The 19,109-nt window shown below is 43.4% G+C and overlaps 1 protein-coding gene across 1 annotated transcript; it reads left to right on the top strand.

Moving 5' to 3' along the window:
• The first annotated feature begins 1,660 nt into the window (after positions 1-1,660).
• LOC143334714 (voltage-dependent calcium channel gamma-4 subunit-like) lies at positions 1,661-15,592 on the top strand. The gene is made up of 4 exons (XM_076753638.1): positions 1,661-2,295; positions 10,383-10,466; positions 11,796-11,936; positions 12,336-15,592. Exons 1-4 carry the CDS (start codon positions 2,073-2,075, stop codon positions 12,860-12,862), a joined length of 975 nt encoding a protein of 324 aa, XP_076609753.1. The 5' UTR covers positions 1,661-2,072; the 3' UTR covers positions 12,863-15,592.
• Positions 15,593-19,109: the final 3,517 nt, after the last annotated feature.

Raw genomic sequence — 19,109 nt, forward strand, 5'->3', positions numbered from 1 at the left:
CATTCATGGAAGTACTTTTACCAGCGTTTCCTTTTCCTTCAGTGTTGCAGCGAGCTGGCGCCACCATCAGGGCTGCGGTGGTAAATGTCCACAATGTTTTAAATGGCATGTATTAAAGCCATCCAGTTATAAATTAAGAGAGAAAATGATCATCTGAGCAGCAATTACAGGAAAAACAGAGACAGAAGCAATAAATAAGTATGATATTACCATTACTTTACACAACCTGCCCCAGATTTAAATTGCACTGTATAAAATAGCATAAAATGCTAAATAAAATAGAATAAAATGAAATGTTGTATTGATTTTACACTGTTCTATATGCTGATTCTTTCACCAAATCAAAAGACTGCACCTGACGTCGTCTGGCTGCATGAGGAAAGAGAGACAGATCCTAAGAGTAGAAACAGGTCCATGAAAACAAAGTGAGGAACTGTCCTAACCTCGTACCCCTCTTCAGTCCTGTTTACACTACCTTTCCATGAAGCCCATATATTATGAGCATGCAGTAGCGTAGCATTACAGCTTACATTCTATCTCATGACCATTACCTTTCATTGAAAGTTTGTACTGTTCTGAGGGCAGTTTATGTTTTTCTTTACAGGAATGGTGACAGGCGAACAAAGCTGAAGTGGACATTGTCCCTCTGTTCCCTCAAGTGGTTTGGCTTGCTGAAAGATGTGAAATGCTACTTTTACAGTTGTTTCTATAAATCTGAAGTATTCTCTCTAATTTGACAAACACAAAATAGTCAATTGTTATTCTGAGATGAGCTGCAGGGTGAAAATAACCAGTTGACCAACAAGACCTTTTATTTCATATGATGTCTTTCATCAAGCTGGAGGCACCTTGCCAGTTGAAAACACCTCCTGCTCGTTTGAAACCTCCCATCTGGCTCAGAGATGCGTTAAGCATGTCTTTTATCTGGTGTTCACATGGACATGAATGGCTTTTAAAAAAAAAAGTTTAATGTTTAATAAAACCTATTTGTCAGCTGTGTGATTACAGTGAAATGCAGGGGAGGAAAGAGTTTGTGTCAGCGTGAATGATCTATTTCTCACTGTTTGAATGGCACATTTTTTCATGAATCCTCCTCTTTATGTGGTGAAACACACATTTCCATTTGCATCAGTTCTTACTTGGCACTGCTGAGCAACAAGTGTCTGCACTATCTATCTGTGTATCTATCTATCATTATCTTTACTTTCAGCAGCCTGCTCTGAGTGATTCAGGGTGGTTGGTGGTAACACGCACTCGACAAGCATTTAAGTGTTTTTAAATGCTCTGTTCAGCGGGGGATTGGTTGTTTTTCGTTAGCGCATCACGGAGAAGGACCGTTATGTCAAATCGCCTCGTTATTTCTGTCCCCCATCCCCATCCCCACCCTTGTGACAGCTGACTGTGAGTTTGGTAACATTCATATCCGCTGAATTCAGTGGAGAGTGTCCAAATGTCTCACATGACAGACAGGTTGTTTGGCTCATTAATATTTCCCCGAAGATGGCTTCCACATGTTTTAAATGTATTAGTGACCCAATTGAAAATCGAAATGAGACACAGAGTTTTTTTCTTTCTTTATTCAACAGCTCATCTCCTCTATTGGTTAGATTTGGTGAGGGTGGGGTCTCACTTGAGAAGAGCCATTGACGTAGTCCTCTTTGGAAACGGGTTTTAACAGAGGAGCAGTCTGTGGAGGAACAGAGAAAAGTATTTTGTGACAAAGATAAAAAGGGGAAAACAGAAGAATGAAGTGGTGAGGTGACTTGAAGTGTTCTGCTTTGGTACACGATGTTGCTTTCGTACCGTCCTGCGCGCTTCGAACCTGCGTGGAACCTCTGGAGTGGGCACAGCCGGTGTCCTCTCACATCCACAGCAGCAAGCAGTTGGTTTTAAGCATCAGGTGAGCGTTTCAGACAATATTTCCACTTCGTCTTCCTCTTTCCCTGGGCGACACTTCTAGCAGAGGAACAGAGTGGACGCGCCTAAACAAGTATGACCAAAGGATCCGCGCCCTGACGCGCCCCGTGGAGTGCATGTTGGACCGGTGAGAGTGTGGACTAGTATGAAGCGCCATGGCTTGGTGTGACCGCGGGGTTCAAACGCTGCTGGCCACCGTGGGGGCTTTCGCTGCCTTCAGCCTGATGACCATCGCCATCGGCACGGACTACTGGCTCTATTCGCGGGCGTACATCTGCAACAGCACCAATGCCACCACAGACGAGACCCAATCGCAGCCCAAAACCAAGAAGGGCGACCTCACCCACTCCGGGCTGTGGAGAATCTGCTGTATTGAAGGTAAGCCTGTCCCAACGCATAAAAAACATTAACATATGCAGAGATGTGCATAGTAATTCAACACAGACTGCCTGGCTCCCTGTTCATACAGCAAGTAGTTTGAATTATCTCTTTTTTTTTCCGAGGAGGAGTCTTTTGTTTGTCATTGCGCACAGACACCTGAGCGCACAAAGGGACGCTCTCCCTTTTACGCACGCCAAACGTCTCAATCGGAAGATAGGGACACAACAAGACAACAATCATAAAGGCGGATAAACTTTGAGAGGTCAGATGGAGACCGCGTCGATACGCTCCGGATTTTAACACCGCTGAGCTGCTGAAGTTGTACATTAACGAGAAGCGAGCGGCCGGCGTCCCGCTAAGAGCTCAACTCAAGCTGTCTGCTAAGTGTTACATCTCATTGTTCAAGCATAGGCCCACACAGTAAACACGGCTGTGTTAGAGTCTGCAAGAGACTGTGATGCCAAGCCGGCGCGTCTGAGCCCATTCACTTTTAAGCCGGTCGCTGCCAGGAAATGCGCGCGCTGTGAGTCTACTTTCATTCATGTCTTCGTTGTATCCGATGCTGTTGCTTGGCAACATCCCTGAAATTGCTATGGAAACATGCCCAGTGATTTAAAAATAGATGACTCTGAGTTCACGTCATGTCCAAGCAATGGAAATAAATAGTTTTTGTTATAGAACACGAGAAAAGCATCCCATATTTCCTCTTTTCATCCTTTTGGACAGTGTTTTTAAAATGTTTTTTACGCATTTGATGTTTGAGTTGCGTTGCCGGTGACGTCTTACTTCAGAGGCAGACAGACGCTCATTCATTGACCAGTCCTCCTTCCGGCCACCCCTTGACTTCTTGCCTCAGCTATCAATCAGTCGATATGACTAGAGGGATTTGTTCATGTCGAAAACGTCTGTCGTGAAGCAGAGAATGATTGAAACAAATACATGGCAAGCAAAGAAATTAAACGCACGTATCTTACATCAGAATTGGTAGAGAGACGTTTTGAAAACGCACCCAAATCTGACAAAATGCATCTTCAGCTGGCATCATATGCACAACCCAATCCATTACAATCCAAAACATAATGTACAGGCTCGAAACATAATTTTAACTTCTGCAGAATGAAGACTTCAGCCACAGCTGCAGACAGTCACTTCAGAGATATAGAAACATGTATATACAGGAGGAGGCGTCCACCCTGAACGCAGCACATGAAACGTGACACACAGCCTTACTGTCATTTCTGGGTTGCAGAAAAATAATGTTGTGAGAAGGAAACAAGATCAGAAACTTTTCTTTTTGTCACCTCTTACCTGTAGAACAATCTACCCTAAAATGTAAATTCATGAATTTTATTTTTGGTGTATACATTAACGTATCTACATCTGTTTTTTTTTCTTCTCCCCCCAAAGCAGTTGAATATTTTACACTTTTCCCCCAAAAAATAAAAAACAGTTTGCCTGGACACCATATACTTTAATTGCCTAGGTAAAAATCTGTTTCGGTGTTGGAGCTTGTACCTTTCCTTTGTTTGCAGCTTATTGTGCAGATTGGTTTGCGTTCATTCACAATTTAAAGACTTAGCGCCACAAGAGGCCACGTCTAGGGACAAATTCTGCCATCAGCAATGATTAAACTGTGTCTGGCTTCGTCCTGTGGCGATGATGGATGCTTTAGACACATGTGAAGTACGTCCTGGTGTGCTATGACACTTGCAATTTACTGGGAGTCATGCTTGGCTGGGCACCTGTCTGCGATGTGGACAGGCTCGCAGTCTGCATTGTACCCTCTGAAACCCTAAGAAATGGCAATCAATGACAAATGGCTGCCAACTATTGTGTCAAGCGTGATTTCCCGTCAGTGCTTTGAAGTAAACAATGACAGACGATTGATGACAGTAAAGACTGAAACGGCGCTGATGAGGCTGAGGACAAAGGCCAGCTCTGTGCGATGAGACTTCTTTTTTAAAAGCATGATTTGCACAAACAAAGGCCAGCCTATCATATCACTCTCTCCAGCGCTCACAGTAGTTTCACTTCTGCGCCTCTGCTTGATGCTGGACGATGGCTCTGTTGTCATGGAGACTCATAAGTATAGAGGACAAGACAAGGAAGGAAGACTCAACCCCCCACCCCTCCACACACACACACGTACACACACACACACACACACACACACACACACACACAGCCCTCCGGTCATAATGACAAACATACTGGGGTATTGACAGAGACGTGTGTATCACAGCTACTGGGGGAAACATCACCACGTTTGGCTGAACAGATTGCAGTGACAACACATTGCTGTAACACACAGCACTGCTCTTCATCCCTTTTCTCTTCTATGCTGAATGTATTTCAGTGTTTCTCGCCGCCCTGCCCAGTAAGCGTTACCTCATGATATTTCAGATGAGGCAGGAATATACCAAATGAGGCAGCGAGGCCAGCGCTGCCCTCATTCATGGAGTCCTTTGCATTTTTCAACACTTGTTTAGATAATTTTTTTCCCCTCCTTTGTTTGTTTTCCCACATGAACGCCACGAGGCCAGGGTGGCTGTGAGCGCTGCCTAATTTGCATCAGAATCGGCAATGCATCAGAGGCTGTCGCTTATGTGCGGCTCGAGTAAATAAAGCCAACCCTGACAATGAGAGATGACCTGATGACTAATCCAATCAGCAGGTACATATTTACAGTACACATCCCAGCCGGAGGTGGCGGGGGTGGCGAGGCAGCTGTTTTTCTTCGGGGGGACAGTGGAAGTGTGTGTGTTCGTGATGAGGGGCTTTGTTTAGGTGGGTGGGGGTCACTCTTCTATTCCCACCATGCTCCGCAAGTCTGCAATTAAAATGTGATAACTGAGAATCCGTGCAGGGGCGCTAATTAGCCCCAACTTCCACCTCAGTCACTTTGTCCTCTTTCTCTCTTTTCATTATAGGCTTAACTCCCCCATTCTCATCATTCTTTTATCTTTTCTCTCCTCTACTATTCTACCTTTTTAATGAACCCTCTGTCACCCCCTTCATGCCCACAACCTCTCAGCCCCTTTTAATTTTGGATGCATTTCTCGTCTCTTTTATATGCTAGCAATGTTTGTAGTTATTTGCAAATAGGCAACCTGAAAGGAAAGTTCTGCATTTTGGGAACTATGCTTACTGACTTCACTTATTGAGAGTTAGATCAGAAGATTGATACCATTCTCATGTATGCATGCTAAATATGAAGCTACTGCCAGCAGCACACTTACTTAGCTTAGCACAGAGAGTGGAGACATCTATCAATACAATGATGAATTGATATTTTTATACTTCGGAGTAGATGGATTTGTTACTTTTGGATAGAGCCAGACTAGGCGATTCCCCCTATTTCTAGTCTTTGTGCTAAGCTAAGCTAAACTAACTGGCTGCTGGTGGTAGCTTCGTATTTAACATACAAGTATAAGAGTGACATGAACCCTTTAATGTAAGTAAAAATATACATATACATATTTCCAAAAATATCGAACTTTCATTTAACTCAGCTTTTAATTGTCCAGATGCAGGCTAGCAGAGCATTTTTTGCTACATACATCGGGAATAATATAAATCATGTGAGAAACTGATGGGCTGCAATGCAAAATATCTTTCCTCTTAATCTGAATTTAAACAGTAAAATCTTCGGCCTTGTGCTCAGACTCCATTATATAATTATACATTTTTCAGTGACGGTGCATAACTTCACAACAGACTACATGGGGCGATAGATCTCAGTTTTCTTCCAACATGGTGGAAACACATGCACAGTCTAACCCAAGCAGAGCTGCCTTTGAAGAAATTGCCGCCTGGTGACAATTTAATTAACCGACTGTCAGTCATATCAACACTGAATCACTGATGTGTACGCCAAATTGGTTTTCTTTCATCCTCACTTGGATGGGGGGGGGTGTGTGTAGGGGTTTGTTTGATTACACAGATGCTTTTATAGTCTGCCCTGGTATTGCGTGCTTCCAAAGTAATAAATGTATGTTTTGCACGCTAAGTCTGTGCGAATTGTGCGTGCTTGTCTGCGTTTGATATCAAGCTCCGGTAACAGTGCCCTATCTGTTTACAGCTTCATAAAACCTAATCATCCCACCTGCTGTAAGCCTCAGAGCGCTCTCCCTCGTCAGTGTTCACACTCTCTCGAAGCAAAGCAGAACAGGGTGCTGCTACACTGTTTCGCCGTCGATCTGGTATGTGTAGCATCACTGCCAATACATCACCCACTGGAGGCTACTAAAGCAATATTAAAAACACTTTTGATTGGTTCAATCATCAATCAATTTGCAGAGCTGCTGAAGTGTGAAAATGAGGAAGTGGGGGGGGGGGGGGGGGGGGAATGGAGCTCACTCCTGGAGAGTGAGGAAGTGTTTCACTCAGTGAGACAATGTTATTGGTGTGAGACCGCTCCCTTATTGGCTGAGCAGCGTTAATTCAAAACAATGACAACGTGCATCATCCTGTTGCTAGTGGCACCACAGCGGTGACAGCTGCTCCCAGTACAACACGCGTGTACATTTGGACATGTGTCCGTGTGCACGTGTCCATCTGTGTCTGGCAGCCATGCACTGTTGACAGAAGGGTTTTTTGCCGGGCGGAGTGCCGTCTCTTATTTGGTGGGTATCAAAATACAATGAAGGTGTCAAAAGCATCCTTGGAGATTGTTTATGTAAATGAGCTTATTAAAGACTAACAGGGGTTGCCATGGAGAAGAGGAGGAGATGCTCAGCATGGGGCTTTTCAACTCCAGTCAGTCCCAGAGAATCCATTATGTCCTCTGTAATGTGTTGACTGTGTAAGATTACTTCTCAATTTGTCACAACATAATCAGCTCGCAACACCCCCCCAAATTTGTGGATAAGCCCGTTTTTGTAGTTTACAAACAGTCAGGTGACCAGCTGTCTGTCTGTCTGTCTGTCTGTCTGTCTGGCTGGCTAACACTTTGTGTGGGCACGTTCATTCAGTTTCACAGCTTTTACATTGCACAACTGTCCTCTGACCTTTGCTGCACAATCCACATTTTACCCTTTAACGCTCTCTGTGCCTTTCCTGATTTCCCTTGCTGATACCCTGCTCTCCTTCTCAGTCCGAGTCCCTCTTTAATGTGGTCTCCTGTCTCTTCCTTCATGCCCATCATTCCTCTGCTCCCTGTGCTTTTGTTGTTTCATTTCCTCGCACCTTCTTCCCTTGTTTAATCTCTGCTTCCTCCCTCCTCCTTCCCTCCCACCTAGTCAGTATTCAGACTTTGTTTCATTTCACGAAGGGTTCATCTCACAGCCTGTACACATGCGCACGCTCACACACACACACACACACACACACACACACTAAACGTAGACATTGAGCTGATAACTGTCACTCATAAATCACAAGCCTCGAGGCCTCCGCTTATAATCAGATTCCCAATCAGTTGCAATATTGTCTTTTATTTCTTCCATTCTCTATCACACACATACACACACAGACACCTACGCACAAACACGAGACAAGACAGAGGCGTCAGACTGACTGGGGTAGCTGGGCTGCAGCAGAGGATGGCGAATATTGTGCAGTCAAAATTAATAGTAACGTTCTGGGTTCACAGTGAAAGGTGTGTCTTTGTATGTAGTTTAAAAAGCGCAGAAGCAGTTTGACATTTCAGTTTTGTAGACAGACACAAACACACACACATACACACACAAACACACACACACACAGACTTACAAAAAGGCACGTATAAAATCTGCTACGAGCCTGAATGCAGCAGCATGATTTAGTGTTTACACAGCAATTAACAGCATAGCAAAGGTGTCTGTATTTTTGTTATCTTCACAGTTCCTGATCTAACCACAAGAGCCAGATGTGTTTTTTCACACGGCACAAAGTCTCATATCGCTGCTCAAAATAGTCCTCCACAGTCCTTTCCTCCATCAGTGACTAGACACAGAAACTCGTGCTCCATTTCCACCGACTGATTTGACGCTAATTAATTTGATGTCCCTTATTAAGCAGCAGACCTAGTTAATGGAAGTGAGCGCGGCCTTAAAAGCCGTGGCACAGACAATGATGGCTGTTGATCCTTCGGCACCTGTGAAATTAGTTGACAGGTGTCTGTCTCTCATCGGCTTGGGCTGTTAATGGAGAGGCTGAAATTTGTATCAGCTCTAATCTCTGCTGCCTGTTAAGCCATTAGAGATGAAAAGGGGACTTTGTATTTTTGATGTGGGATAAGTAAAAGTCTTTGTAGCGTACGGAGATGGGCAAAGCTTAACTGAGGCGGAGCCATTTGACCGTTTGTTAAACCCTTCCCCCTAAACAGCTAATGTCTAATCTCAGCATTGCAACCACAACTGGGCCCAAGCAGCTCTGTCAAAGTTCAGATTTCTTCACATGCCAAAATGGTGTGCATGGGCCTCGAGTGAGAGAGATACTTGGCATAAAGATACTTCAAAAACCAAAAACACAAGAGCAAACATGTAAGAAATGATTATAAAGTGTGTTTATATGCTCTAGCATGAACTGCATTTGTTATTATGTCTGTGGCTAAATAGTTAATTTCCTTAGATGTGGTTCATTTCTGGTGTGAACACCATTCGAACCAATCACAGGAAGCGTACTGTTTAGCGCGTCATTGGCAGAGCGTCTTCTTTGGAATGCCTGTATTCTTACATTATTCAATATCAGCTGTCCTGCCAGACATCCATATGTGCGATCCTCTGAAGTCTGCTTATTTAATCTCCACATCATAACCAGCATGAACATAAACATAAGCTCATGCAGCTTAATGATGTATAGTAGTAGTATAGTAGTCCAAGTGCCACTGTTTTCATTATAAACTGAAACAGAAGCCTAGCCAAGGCTGTCGGAGCTTAGTGAACGGTCAGTTGCTTTCCTTTCTCTGGGATGCAGACAAATACAAACACATAAATATCTTCATGTAAAACTATGCAAGTGAAGCCACAGCCCTGGCCACCTTTAATTCTGTGGGTGCTGTTTGGAGAATAACTAAAGTGTTGAGGCTATTCAAAGCCCAAATGGTGAATGAAAAGCCAAAGAGCTCCCAGCGTTACCGCCGCCGCACTGAGCACATCCATTAACCCCACCCCCAACCCCTTTCTCTCTAGACAAGGTCCTGTTTATACTCCAGCTCAATTACAGCTACAGGCCTCTTTCAGCTTTGACCTCTCTCTCCATCTCGCTCTCTCTTTTTCACCCTCGACTCTGTTCTACTGTTGCAGCTCACCTTGGCATTAAAAGCTTCCAACACGTGCTCTTTTGTTGTTCAAATCGGCTTCTTGTTCCTCCCGGCACTCAGCCATTCACCTGAGCTGGATTTGGACACGCACCACAACCCCACAAATCCCTCCGGGCAATGCAATCTTAATCCCACCGCCGCACAGCGTATGCACTGATCCTCGACCCCTCCTCACATTGGTTTTCTTCCTTCAATTTGAGTGCAGTGAGCTGTGATCTTTAGTTTGCAGGATTCATGATGGCCCAGCTACAAACAACGACAACAATCCTTGTCTGACCCCAGTGTGCTTTTAAAAAGTTTACATCAAAGGTCAAAGTCTCATTTATGGTAGCAGGGGAAAACCATGGAGAGGGTAATGAGTTAATCCTTGAGAATATGTTTCTTTTGTGTCTTATATGTATGGATCCATGTCGACTGTGTAGTGTATGGTCAATGTGCTCATGGGGTTGTAATTCAGGACTATTCATTTGAAAGAGCAAAGGCCAGCGGGGAAACTCCAACACTCGACTGACCAATAGTGCAACTTCATCAATCACTCAGTCAGTCAGTCAGGGACAATTTTACTGGGTGAGGACAGACCAAAAATAACCAGCGGTCACCTGAGAAGTGACTTCCCACTCCTTCCTCTTTTATCAAGAGCGTCTTACTCCAGTGGACACAGTTTAACAGAAATCAGGTCACTGGGTGGGGAGCAACTATGGCTCCGACTCCTCCAGCCACACATCCTTTAACCAGCTGACACCAAGTGGACTTTGATAAATTCGCATCAAAAGTCCAACCCCTGAGCATCAAATAAAGCCTAAACATCACACGTATCTTCGTGGTTGTCTTTGTCCTGCAGGCATCAATCAAGGCAGCTGTTACAGAATCAACCATTTCCCCGATGACAACGACTACGACACAGACAGCTCTGAATACCTGCTGCGTAAGTGCCCCCCGCTCGTCCTCTTTGTCTGGCACTCTTTAACCTGTCTGCCCTTTTGCAGGAAGTCCACTGACCTTTAATGTCTTATTATTTCTGAGAGCCGTCTTCAAACAAACAATCCTCCTTTATACGAAGATTGACATTGTTGGGATGTCTCACTTTTCTTTCTAATTATTCTAAAGCAATAAATTACTTGTCATATGATGGGATGAAGGCAGCTGAAGGCACCACATGTGCTGTAGTCACATTCAGGAGCTTTAAGTGAGTCTCATACTTGGATGAAATGCTCCTAAAGGCTCTATAGTTTAATGTTTTTTATTTCTTAATTTTGTCTAACGCTGGTGCAGGATCATCAGCTTATTTGCATTTTCCCATCACTTTTTTTACTGTTACAGCCCTGATTAAAAAAAAAAAAATTGAGATGCTGTAAAAAGCACCTCCCAATTTTTTTGGAATCAGGTCTGTACATTACACATATCACAAGCAGTGCTCACAGCAAGAGGGATTTGTTTACTCTGAACTGTGGTGAATAGTTTAATAATCACAACGGCTGTGTGGGGATATAAAATTCTTGTTAAAAAACAATTAAAATTGATCTGCTCCTTTTCAAAATTCAAGCCATTTTTCTGTGAAAACTAGTGAAAATGAAAATTGCAAGACTTTTACACAGATTGAGATTAGTTTGATATAAAATGGGGATATTCAATTAGCAAAGGACCTTCATTTCCGGCACAGCCAATTCAGTGTCTGCCTAATATGCAGAGAAGAACAAAGACGACTTATCAGACTTTGGACAAAGTCCAATCTCAGTCCATTAGCCAGGAGGGCTTATTCAACTTAACAGTTGAATAAGCTTATCCATCCTTGGACACTTGTAAAATGGCACAGTGATTCATTTCTGGGGAGGTGATAGTCAGTGGGAGCTCCTGTTACATCCCACAGCTGATTAGCAAAGCTTTGTCACAACAAGGCCCCAAAGTATAAAAGATAATGGAGTTCTCTAAAATGGATAGCAGAGGAGGTGAAGGGCTGGATAAATGAGGGCTCTGCAAGATAATTAAAATTCAAATTATTTAAAAGAGTCCATTTTTCTTTTAAAATACTGTATTGTTAAATGAATTAAAAAAATTGCCTGTTTTGATCGATTTCTGGCTCTATTTACTAATTATGATTTGATCATAATTTGATCTATTAATTGATGGATTGATTCACTAACAGGTCTCTTTATTGTCCAATCAAGAATTGGTTGATGAATTATGTTTAAACCATTTACAGTGACTTCATGAAACAATGAATGATCTCTTTGTCCTCCCTCCCATATCTCTGCAGGTATAGTTCGCGCCTCCAGCGTGTTCCCCATCCTCAGTACCTGCCTGCTGATGCTCGGCGGGCTGTGCGTCGGGGTGGGCCGAGTCTACAACAAAACAAACAACGTCCTCCTCAGCGCAGGCATCCTGTTTGTAGCTGCAGGTGAGCTGCAGGATTACACAGTCCTGCCACGCTCCCAGCGAGGAGCAGTCATGTCACGATTGGGCTTTTATAATGAAGGAAGGCAGCTTGATGTGGTACCTGCGGTCACATATTATGTCGCATCAGTGGTGCAATCATAAGGATGAACTTCAGTCTCTATTGAAAAAGGCTTAGGGTCTCCATTCATCACACACCTCACACACGAGTGATGAAGACGTCATGTCATTAAGGTAGAGATGAGAGTCCTGTAATGATTGGCTGATGAGCAACTTAACATAGAGGGAGTTCACGGGTTTCATCATTGTGGCTGGAAAAGTGATGTATGATTGATCATTGTCATCTCCTCATCCCCTTTTCCTCTTTCTTGATTCTGTTGTCTTTCTGTTCCTTTTTAAACAGGTCTGAGCAACATAATTGGCATCATCGTCTATATTTCCAGCAACGCAGGAGACCCCAGCGATAAGCGTGACGATGACAGGAAGTACACCTACTCTTACGGCTGGTCGTTCTACTTTGGCGCCTTGTCCTTCATTGTGGCCGAAACTGTGGCCGTCCTCGCCATCAACATCTACATTGAGAAAAACAAGGAGGTCCGCTGGAGGGCGCGCCGCGAGTTCATACGTTCACTCTCTTCCTCTTCCCCGTACTCAAGGATACCGAGCTTCCGCTACCGCCGGCGGACGTCGCACGCCAGCTCTCATTCTACAGAGGCATCGCGGGAGAACTCACCGGTGGTCGGTTTGAAGGGGGCGCCATCTTCCAGTGGGGCCCTGGATGAGCTGTCCATGTACGCCCTGGCGAGGGACAGCGTGACGGAGAACACGTACAGCCCAGAACATGAGGCAGCCGCTGAGTTCCTCCAGGTCCATAACTGTTTCCCCAACGATTTAAAGGACGGGGTGAATCGCAGGACCACACCTGTGTGAGGGGCTGGGCTTGAGGTTCACCTGGGGGGTGGATGCGGGCTAATGTTGGAGCCCGAGTGCTTGTGACAGTCTGCTGTCTGAGAGGCACAGACTGTCCAGAGGAGAAGAGAGGACAGTCTGCTGGACAGGAAGCCAATTAACAATGAGATTCATTTAACTGCTTTTAAAGATCGACAAAGCAGAACATAGAGTTACATTGTCTGTGCTGTAGCCGATGCAAAATTAGTGTTATCTCTTAACTGTCGAAATGCTTAAACGAGCAGCGTGTGGATCACAACCCGTGTTTGTGTAACGATCGCTGAACATTGTGGATAAAGTGAGAGTGAAGCGTCGAGATGTGCCAATCAGCAGTATTCTACCTGTAAAGTATTTAACAAGGTGCTAAATGAAATGTACTCTTCAACTTGAAAGTGTTCCATTTGTGTGCAATTGCTATAACGTGTGGACCTCTGTCCAGAGTTTGTATTGTGTCCTCATAACCAGTTTGGTCTTGCCTTATACTCTGATCATAGATTTGAAAGAGTCTCTCAGCATGGTCCTTTAGTAATGTATGGCCTTTTAAGCTGAGATTATAAATACTGTTAATGGTCTGCGAGTCTTGAGTTGACTTGCTGAGTTGCAGTGCATTAGATGTTTGGTACTTTAGCAGATTGTTCAAGTCGACCATCCAATATGGTTTTGTCTCCCTCGCCGTCTGTCGCTTCCTTAACCCTATTCTTCTGTGACATTTGTCAGTGGGACGAAATGTCCGTTTTGTCAGAGGAATACCTCTGTTCAGTGGCCCCTCTTTATTCTCTTCCATATCAGTCTGCCATCCTTCCATCACACCCCCCCGATGGATGTGACATCGTGTATCTGCCTGTCACAAGAGAAGAGCAGCTGACAAAAAGGGGGTGCCCAGAACTGAGAAAACGGCACAGGTCAGGACTTTCTTTTGATCTGAATGAAGCCTTGGCGTCCAGAGTGCAGAATGGATAAGGATCACAGTCAGGCAGTGAATGTTTGTCTGTCTGTCACACCCCCTGCCAGTCCATCTGGTTGCCTTTTCGAACAGAGGACCCAGACAGAAGCGGAGGGAGCTGTCTGCGACCGCGTCCCTGAAGGATTTGCTCCTAATAACAACTGTTGGTGTGTGTATGTGGGTGTGTGTGTGCTGCACGTCCATCACAGCTCTTTCTTTTAGTTCTCTCAGGAAATACTGTGTTGGTGTGGCGGGTTGAACACTTTGAGGTCCTCTCCCTGCTTTGTGGCAGTGCTGGGGAACGGACCAGTGATGAAGATAAACCTGGTGAAAATGATTCGAGGAAAAAAATGCCATTATTGTATTTAGTAAACGCTGTGAGTGTTTGCTTGAGCTTGCTCCAAGAACCAGCTGGGGCGGGTTTTTTCAGGGCTTTTCCGGTGGTTCTGGTCTGCCAAGCAAGCTCACTCAACCACAGAGTAGTATTTGATTGTATTTCGTGTGCTTGATATGCCATCAGAGATACCACTTCCTACAGTATACCAGGCCAGATCGTTCTCACTCCCAGGGCGTCAAATACCAACAGTTTTTTATTTTGACGCGCAAGGTACCCTTTAGCATCTGTATGAGATGCACCAGGCTTTCAATTTACACAACTGTAAACCCAACCACTGCAATATTTGATGAGCAAGGTGATGCAGTATAAACAGCAAAAAAAAGTCCATGTTTGGACTTTTTCCAAAACCTAACCAAACTGTGACTGTTTCACAACGTTAACCCCGTGTTCAAGAGGCTGTCTGGCAGGCGTGTCATACAGACACTAAAGGGTACCCTGAGGAAAAATGTTCCTTTGGCGCCCTGGGAATAAGAACAGGATGGCCAGGCTGAGCCCGTGTAAGAAAGCCATTGGTATGATCCATTCTGAGTGTAGATCTTTTATATCATAATTTGGGGGGGGGGGGGGGGGGGGATCCAAATGTGTTTGTTTGTAATATAAAGTTGTAAAGATGTATATAAAAGTGCAATAAAAAAATTTAAAAAAAAAAGAGAAAAAACATTGAATGTGAAAAGACGTGAACAGAGGATTCAAAGCATTATTTTCCTGAACAGTGTCTCAATAATAATGCCTTGATGCAATCTGCCGTTGGTCATACGATTAAAGTTACCATTTTATATTGAGATGAACACGCACTGGTTTTGCTGTTATCGGTCAGAAAAGTTAATCTATTGAATATTCTGTTTTGTAAGGTGAAGTACAGTTAGTACGTTTAGGAGACAAAATTAGATTTTCTATTCCATGTGTATGTGGCAGCTCTACTTTACTGTATGTGCTTATATTGGTTTATGGCTTACTATTGTTGTGAATTAAGCACATTCTCATTTTTCTTTCAAGAAATGAACTATAAACATTTGAGTACGGACGTTCAGAAGGGAGGTGGTAGTTGAATGAGTTGCATAATAAAAAATGAATCACAGGGAAAAACCAAGGCACTTGTCATATTGTCTTTAAAAAATGAACTCCTTTCCCGTGTTACAGTGCGCTCCAAGGTCAAACCGACTCCAATAGCAACACAATTGTAAGCTTAGTCTCATATTGGGTAGTACAGTGCCTTTGTTTAATTCATAATGTACTGTATTTCCTGCTTTTAGTGCTCCAATCAAAAAACTTTTTACTTAATCTGAATTTGCTTAAATTGTGTCTGTCATGATCACTTTTTAGTTACAACCCAATACACACTGTTATAGACAAATAAACCAAATCAGGGTTATCATGTTGTGCTTTAGTGGTGATTTGTTTTTAGTAGGACTCAGAGTCTGCAGTCGTTCGAGATTCACGATGTTGCTGTGAGCTCACTGCTAACGTCAACACGCTAACATGCTCACAATGACAATGCTAACATGTTTAGAAGAGGATGTCAAGCCAACAGGCGGTGGTATAACTCAAACCCAAAAGCCATTTTGGCCAATCAGAAGCTACTACCAGTTGGCTAAAATCGGTGACTCTGGCTGGGGGGTCTGTGTCATGGGGGTGTTAAATTATGCAGCAGTGACTTCCATAGGTGCATTCTGATGCCTCTGTTCCTCAATCAAGTGGAAGAGTGACTGTACGTTTAGCAAGGTTAGCACCAGCACTATTTTGGCCACACCCGCATTTGCACGAAATATTGCCTCATGTAAACAAAGGAAATAATGGCACACACTCTTTCAGCACAAACCAAGAACTCTGTTTCCCATATCTACTCATCAACAGTGTAAACAGAGTTTCTGAGTGTCTTCACCCTGACAGAAGTTTTCAGAAAGCTCCATTTTCATGATGTAAAACTGCATTTCTGTTTGGACAGAAGGTTAAAATGGATAGAAAACCATAGTTAATAATTACCAAATGCCATAGCAATCACTACAGATAAAGTCTGAGGTAAAACAACAAAGTCATAAAAAGTTGGTAGGATTCATCCTCTGGGAACCATGAATTCCTGTACAAAATGTTACTTTATTTCATCCAAGAGGTGTTTAGAAATCTCAGTCAAATAGATTGACTGACCAACAGACACATTGTTATCATTAAAAATCCACACATCAGCTAATGTAATGTAACGACAACCCTCCAGCTAAGTATTAAAAATACACGTACAGATTTACAGGTTTTAAGCTAAATGAATACAGCCATAAGCATTTGTCTCAGTGGAGCTTGATTTCCATTGAAGACCTTTGATTGCAGTGCTTCATTCAGATTTCTGTGGCTGACCTTCTCTGAGTCCTGAATGCCTCTTCAGTTAGACTGCATCGCTGTCATCTCAGAGTGAGCTATGAGCCACTTCAGCATCACAGTCTCCGTATTGTTTGGCAAAGAAATAAATCAGTCAGCATCATGCTGATGGCAGTGCTCTTAGATCAAAATGTTAAAAGGCCGTCAGTCTTGCTCAGGAGAGATGCCATATGATAAGAAATGAAACCATTTTTTAAACCTCAACAGCCACCCGGCTGATTCAGTCAGCGATCAGAGTAAACCTTTTCTCTCCCAATGTGTGTGAATCATATAAATACAGCAGATGAAGAAAAGAGCTGATGGTTGGGAGAGAAATATGGTGATTCAAGCAGAGGCTCAATTGTATTGCCAGGTCAAAGTGTTTTTACTTCTCAAGGCTTCTCTACATTACAGTAATAACTTCCTTTGTTCTGCTTTTTGAAGGCTTCTGTATTAGATCAAATTCAGCTGTGAATCTGCTGAGGGAAAGCAGAATACCACTGATATTGCAGCTGCCGTTTGCATAGTTAACTCTCTATTTCAAGTACCACTACCTAGATAAGAATCAGTAAGGTATGGCATGCCTCATATGAGAGAATAAAAGCTGTATCACCCTGCTTAATATATGCACTCATGCTGGTGAGATTTCATTTTGGTAACAAAAAAAAAAAAAAAAAGGGGGGACTCAGAGCTGTTTATCTAGCTGGGGAAATTATCTTTCATATCTAATATCTAATATAGATACACCAGCTCCTTGTAATTTCATTTTTCTTCGATGTGTGCTCATTAACTCACAATTCAACGTCCCACATCACCTGACCTCCTGCCTCCTGGAGATCGATAGCTGGAGCTTTTTGCTGGAACGTGTCAACTGAGTGTGGACGGCGGCACCGAGGCGAACATGCATGCCAACTGATCCCATTGTTTTAGAGAAGAATATTAACATGACCCTCATAGAAAACTGCCTTGGGGCATGAGTAATCTAATTTAACTTGAGTAATGTTGCCTGTCATTAGCAAATGAATACAGTCAGGTCCCTCTGAAAGCTATGCAATCTATTCTGCTATGGGTAAAATTAGCCACCAGTTAAGGTTGTTTTTCATGCTGGAATACTGTTTCTAACAGGGAAGCTGGCGGCCCTAATTGAAGTTAATCACTGCTGAGTTTAGACCTGTCAATCCTGATTTCAGCTGAAGTGATTTTGCATGTTTCTGCCATTGCTCTAACAGTTCTGGTCCTGAGAGCTTGATATTTCTGGTGAGGGTCGCTCACAGGTGAGTCAGAGATGCCTTCTTGCCAGATGCTGTCATCAGTTTTCACTGCTTGTCATCCCTCGCTCGATTGACATGAGGCGATCCCTACAATGTGACGCACTCCTGTCGTTGATTACAAGTTACCGCAGTCGTCCACATGGCTGGCTTTTGCTTGGAGACCCTGCAGCTGTGAGGTGTTTGGTCTCTCCACAGTCACCAGGGGACCATGAGCAAATGAAGCAGGTCAGAGGGTCACCCAGTAAGACGGGCTGCGCCAAAAGACACTATTATTACACACTTTAGAGACAAGCGTTGGCTCTCACAGCCTCAGCAAGGGGACGCATCCTCTGGGAGAAAAGGCAGTTTTGCTGCAAATGCATCCAGGTGGAACGTGATAATGAACACAACTGTCTCTTATCTTCTCTCAACCCCCGCTGAGGGGTTTCTTTTTTTTTTTTTTTTTTAAGACAGTGAGTGAGACGATTTATCTTTAATGATCAATTTCCTGGTTCAGTTAGCTACTGATGGTGTTTACAGAGAGCACTTTCTCTCACATTACATCCATTTTCTAAAGAGTGTCAGACATCAGACTTGAGCCCATATTTTGTATAACTGGTGTACAAAATATACAAACACTCCAGACTTTCTTCCTTTTCTGTTTTTCACGCTTAGACAAACACTGTTCAGCAACGTATCTTGCCATCTCCATTCACCTCTTGCTCTTGATTTTAATGTCTTACCATTTAATGTGTTAAAAACCCAGAGATGTGTGAGCGTTCTGAGGGCTGAAAATGGGCCAGAGTCCCGTCTAAAGTGGGGCACAGTGGTTTATAAAAAGCATGCCCATTTACTCAAGCATTTCATAGGGAAAAGGTTGATTGTGCCTTTGAGATGTATCAGCTTTTTACAGTGTTTTTCCCATCCCGAAACTGGGTGATGTCATTTTTTAGTAAAAAACGTCCACGCGTCAAATTAGATTACCTCAATATATTGTTAAAGATGGAATTAAAAGTCTTAAGATGTTGGTTTACAAAATAAAAAACGTGGAATCAAGCACAGTATGTCAAAGCCACTTGTAGGATTTTTTTAAAGCTTGCTCCAGATGCTCCAAATGCAAGTTAAAATATATTCAGGAACATTCGGAAGGACACTTTGTCAACGCAGAATATATAAAGCTCTGAAAATGGAAAACTCTTTCCACTGTGCTGCCAAGCATATTCAAACTTTATGAACTGAACGTCAAATTTTAGAGGTCCTATGTCGCAGCCCTTTTTCTGTCTTTCCGAA

This window comes from Chaetodon auriga, chromosome 16 (assembly GCF_051107435.1).
Source record: "Chaetodon auriga isolate fChaAug3 chromosome 16, fChaAug3.hap1, whole genome shotgun sequence".
Taxonomy (NCBI): domain Eukaryota; kingdom Metazoa; phylum Chordata; class Actinopteri; order Chaetodontiformes; family Chaetodontidae; genus Chaetodon; species Chaetodon auriga.

Bases quoted from the DNA above. Each gene is read 5' to 3' on its own strand.
- LOC143334714 (XM_076753638.1), top strand. From the start codon at position 2,073: ATGGCTTGGTGTGACCGCGGGGTTCAAACGCTGCTGGCCACCGTGGGG. The intron at 10,467-11,795 runs GTAAGTGCCCCC...ATATCTCTGCAG, and splicing joins CAGCTCTGAATACCTGCTGC to GTATAGTTCGCGCCTCCAGC. The intron at 11,937-12,335 runs GTGAGCTGCAGG...CTTTTTAAACAG, and splicing joins CATCCTGTTTGTAGCTGCAG to GTCTGAGCAACATAATTGGC.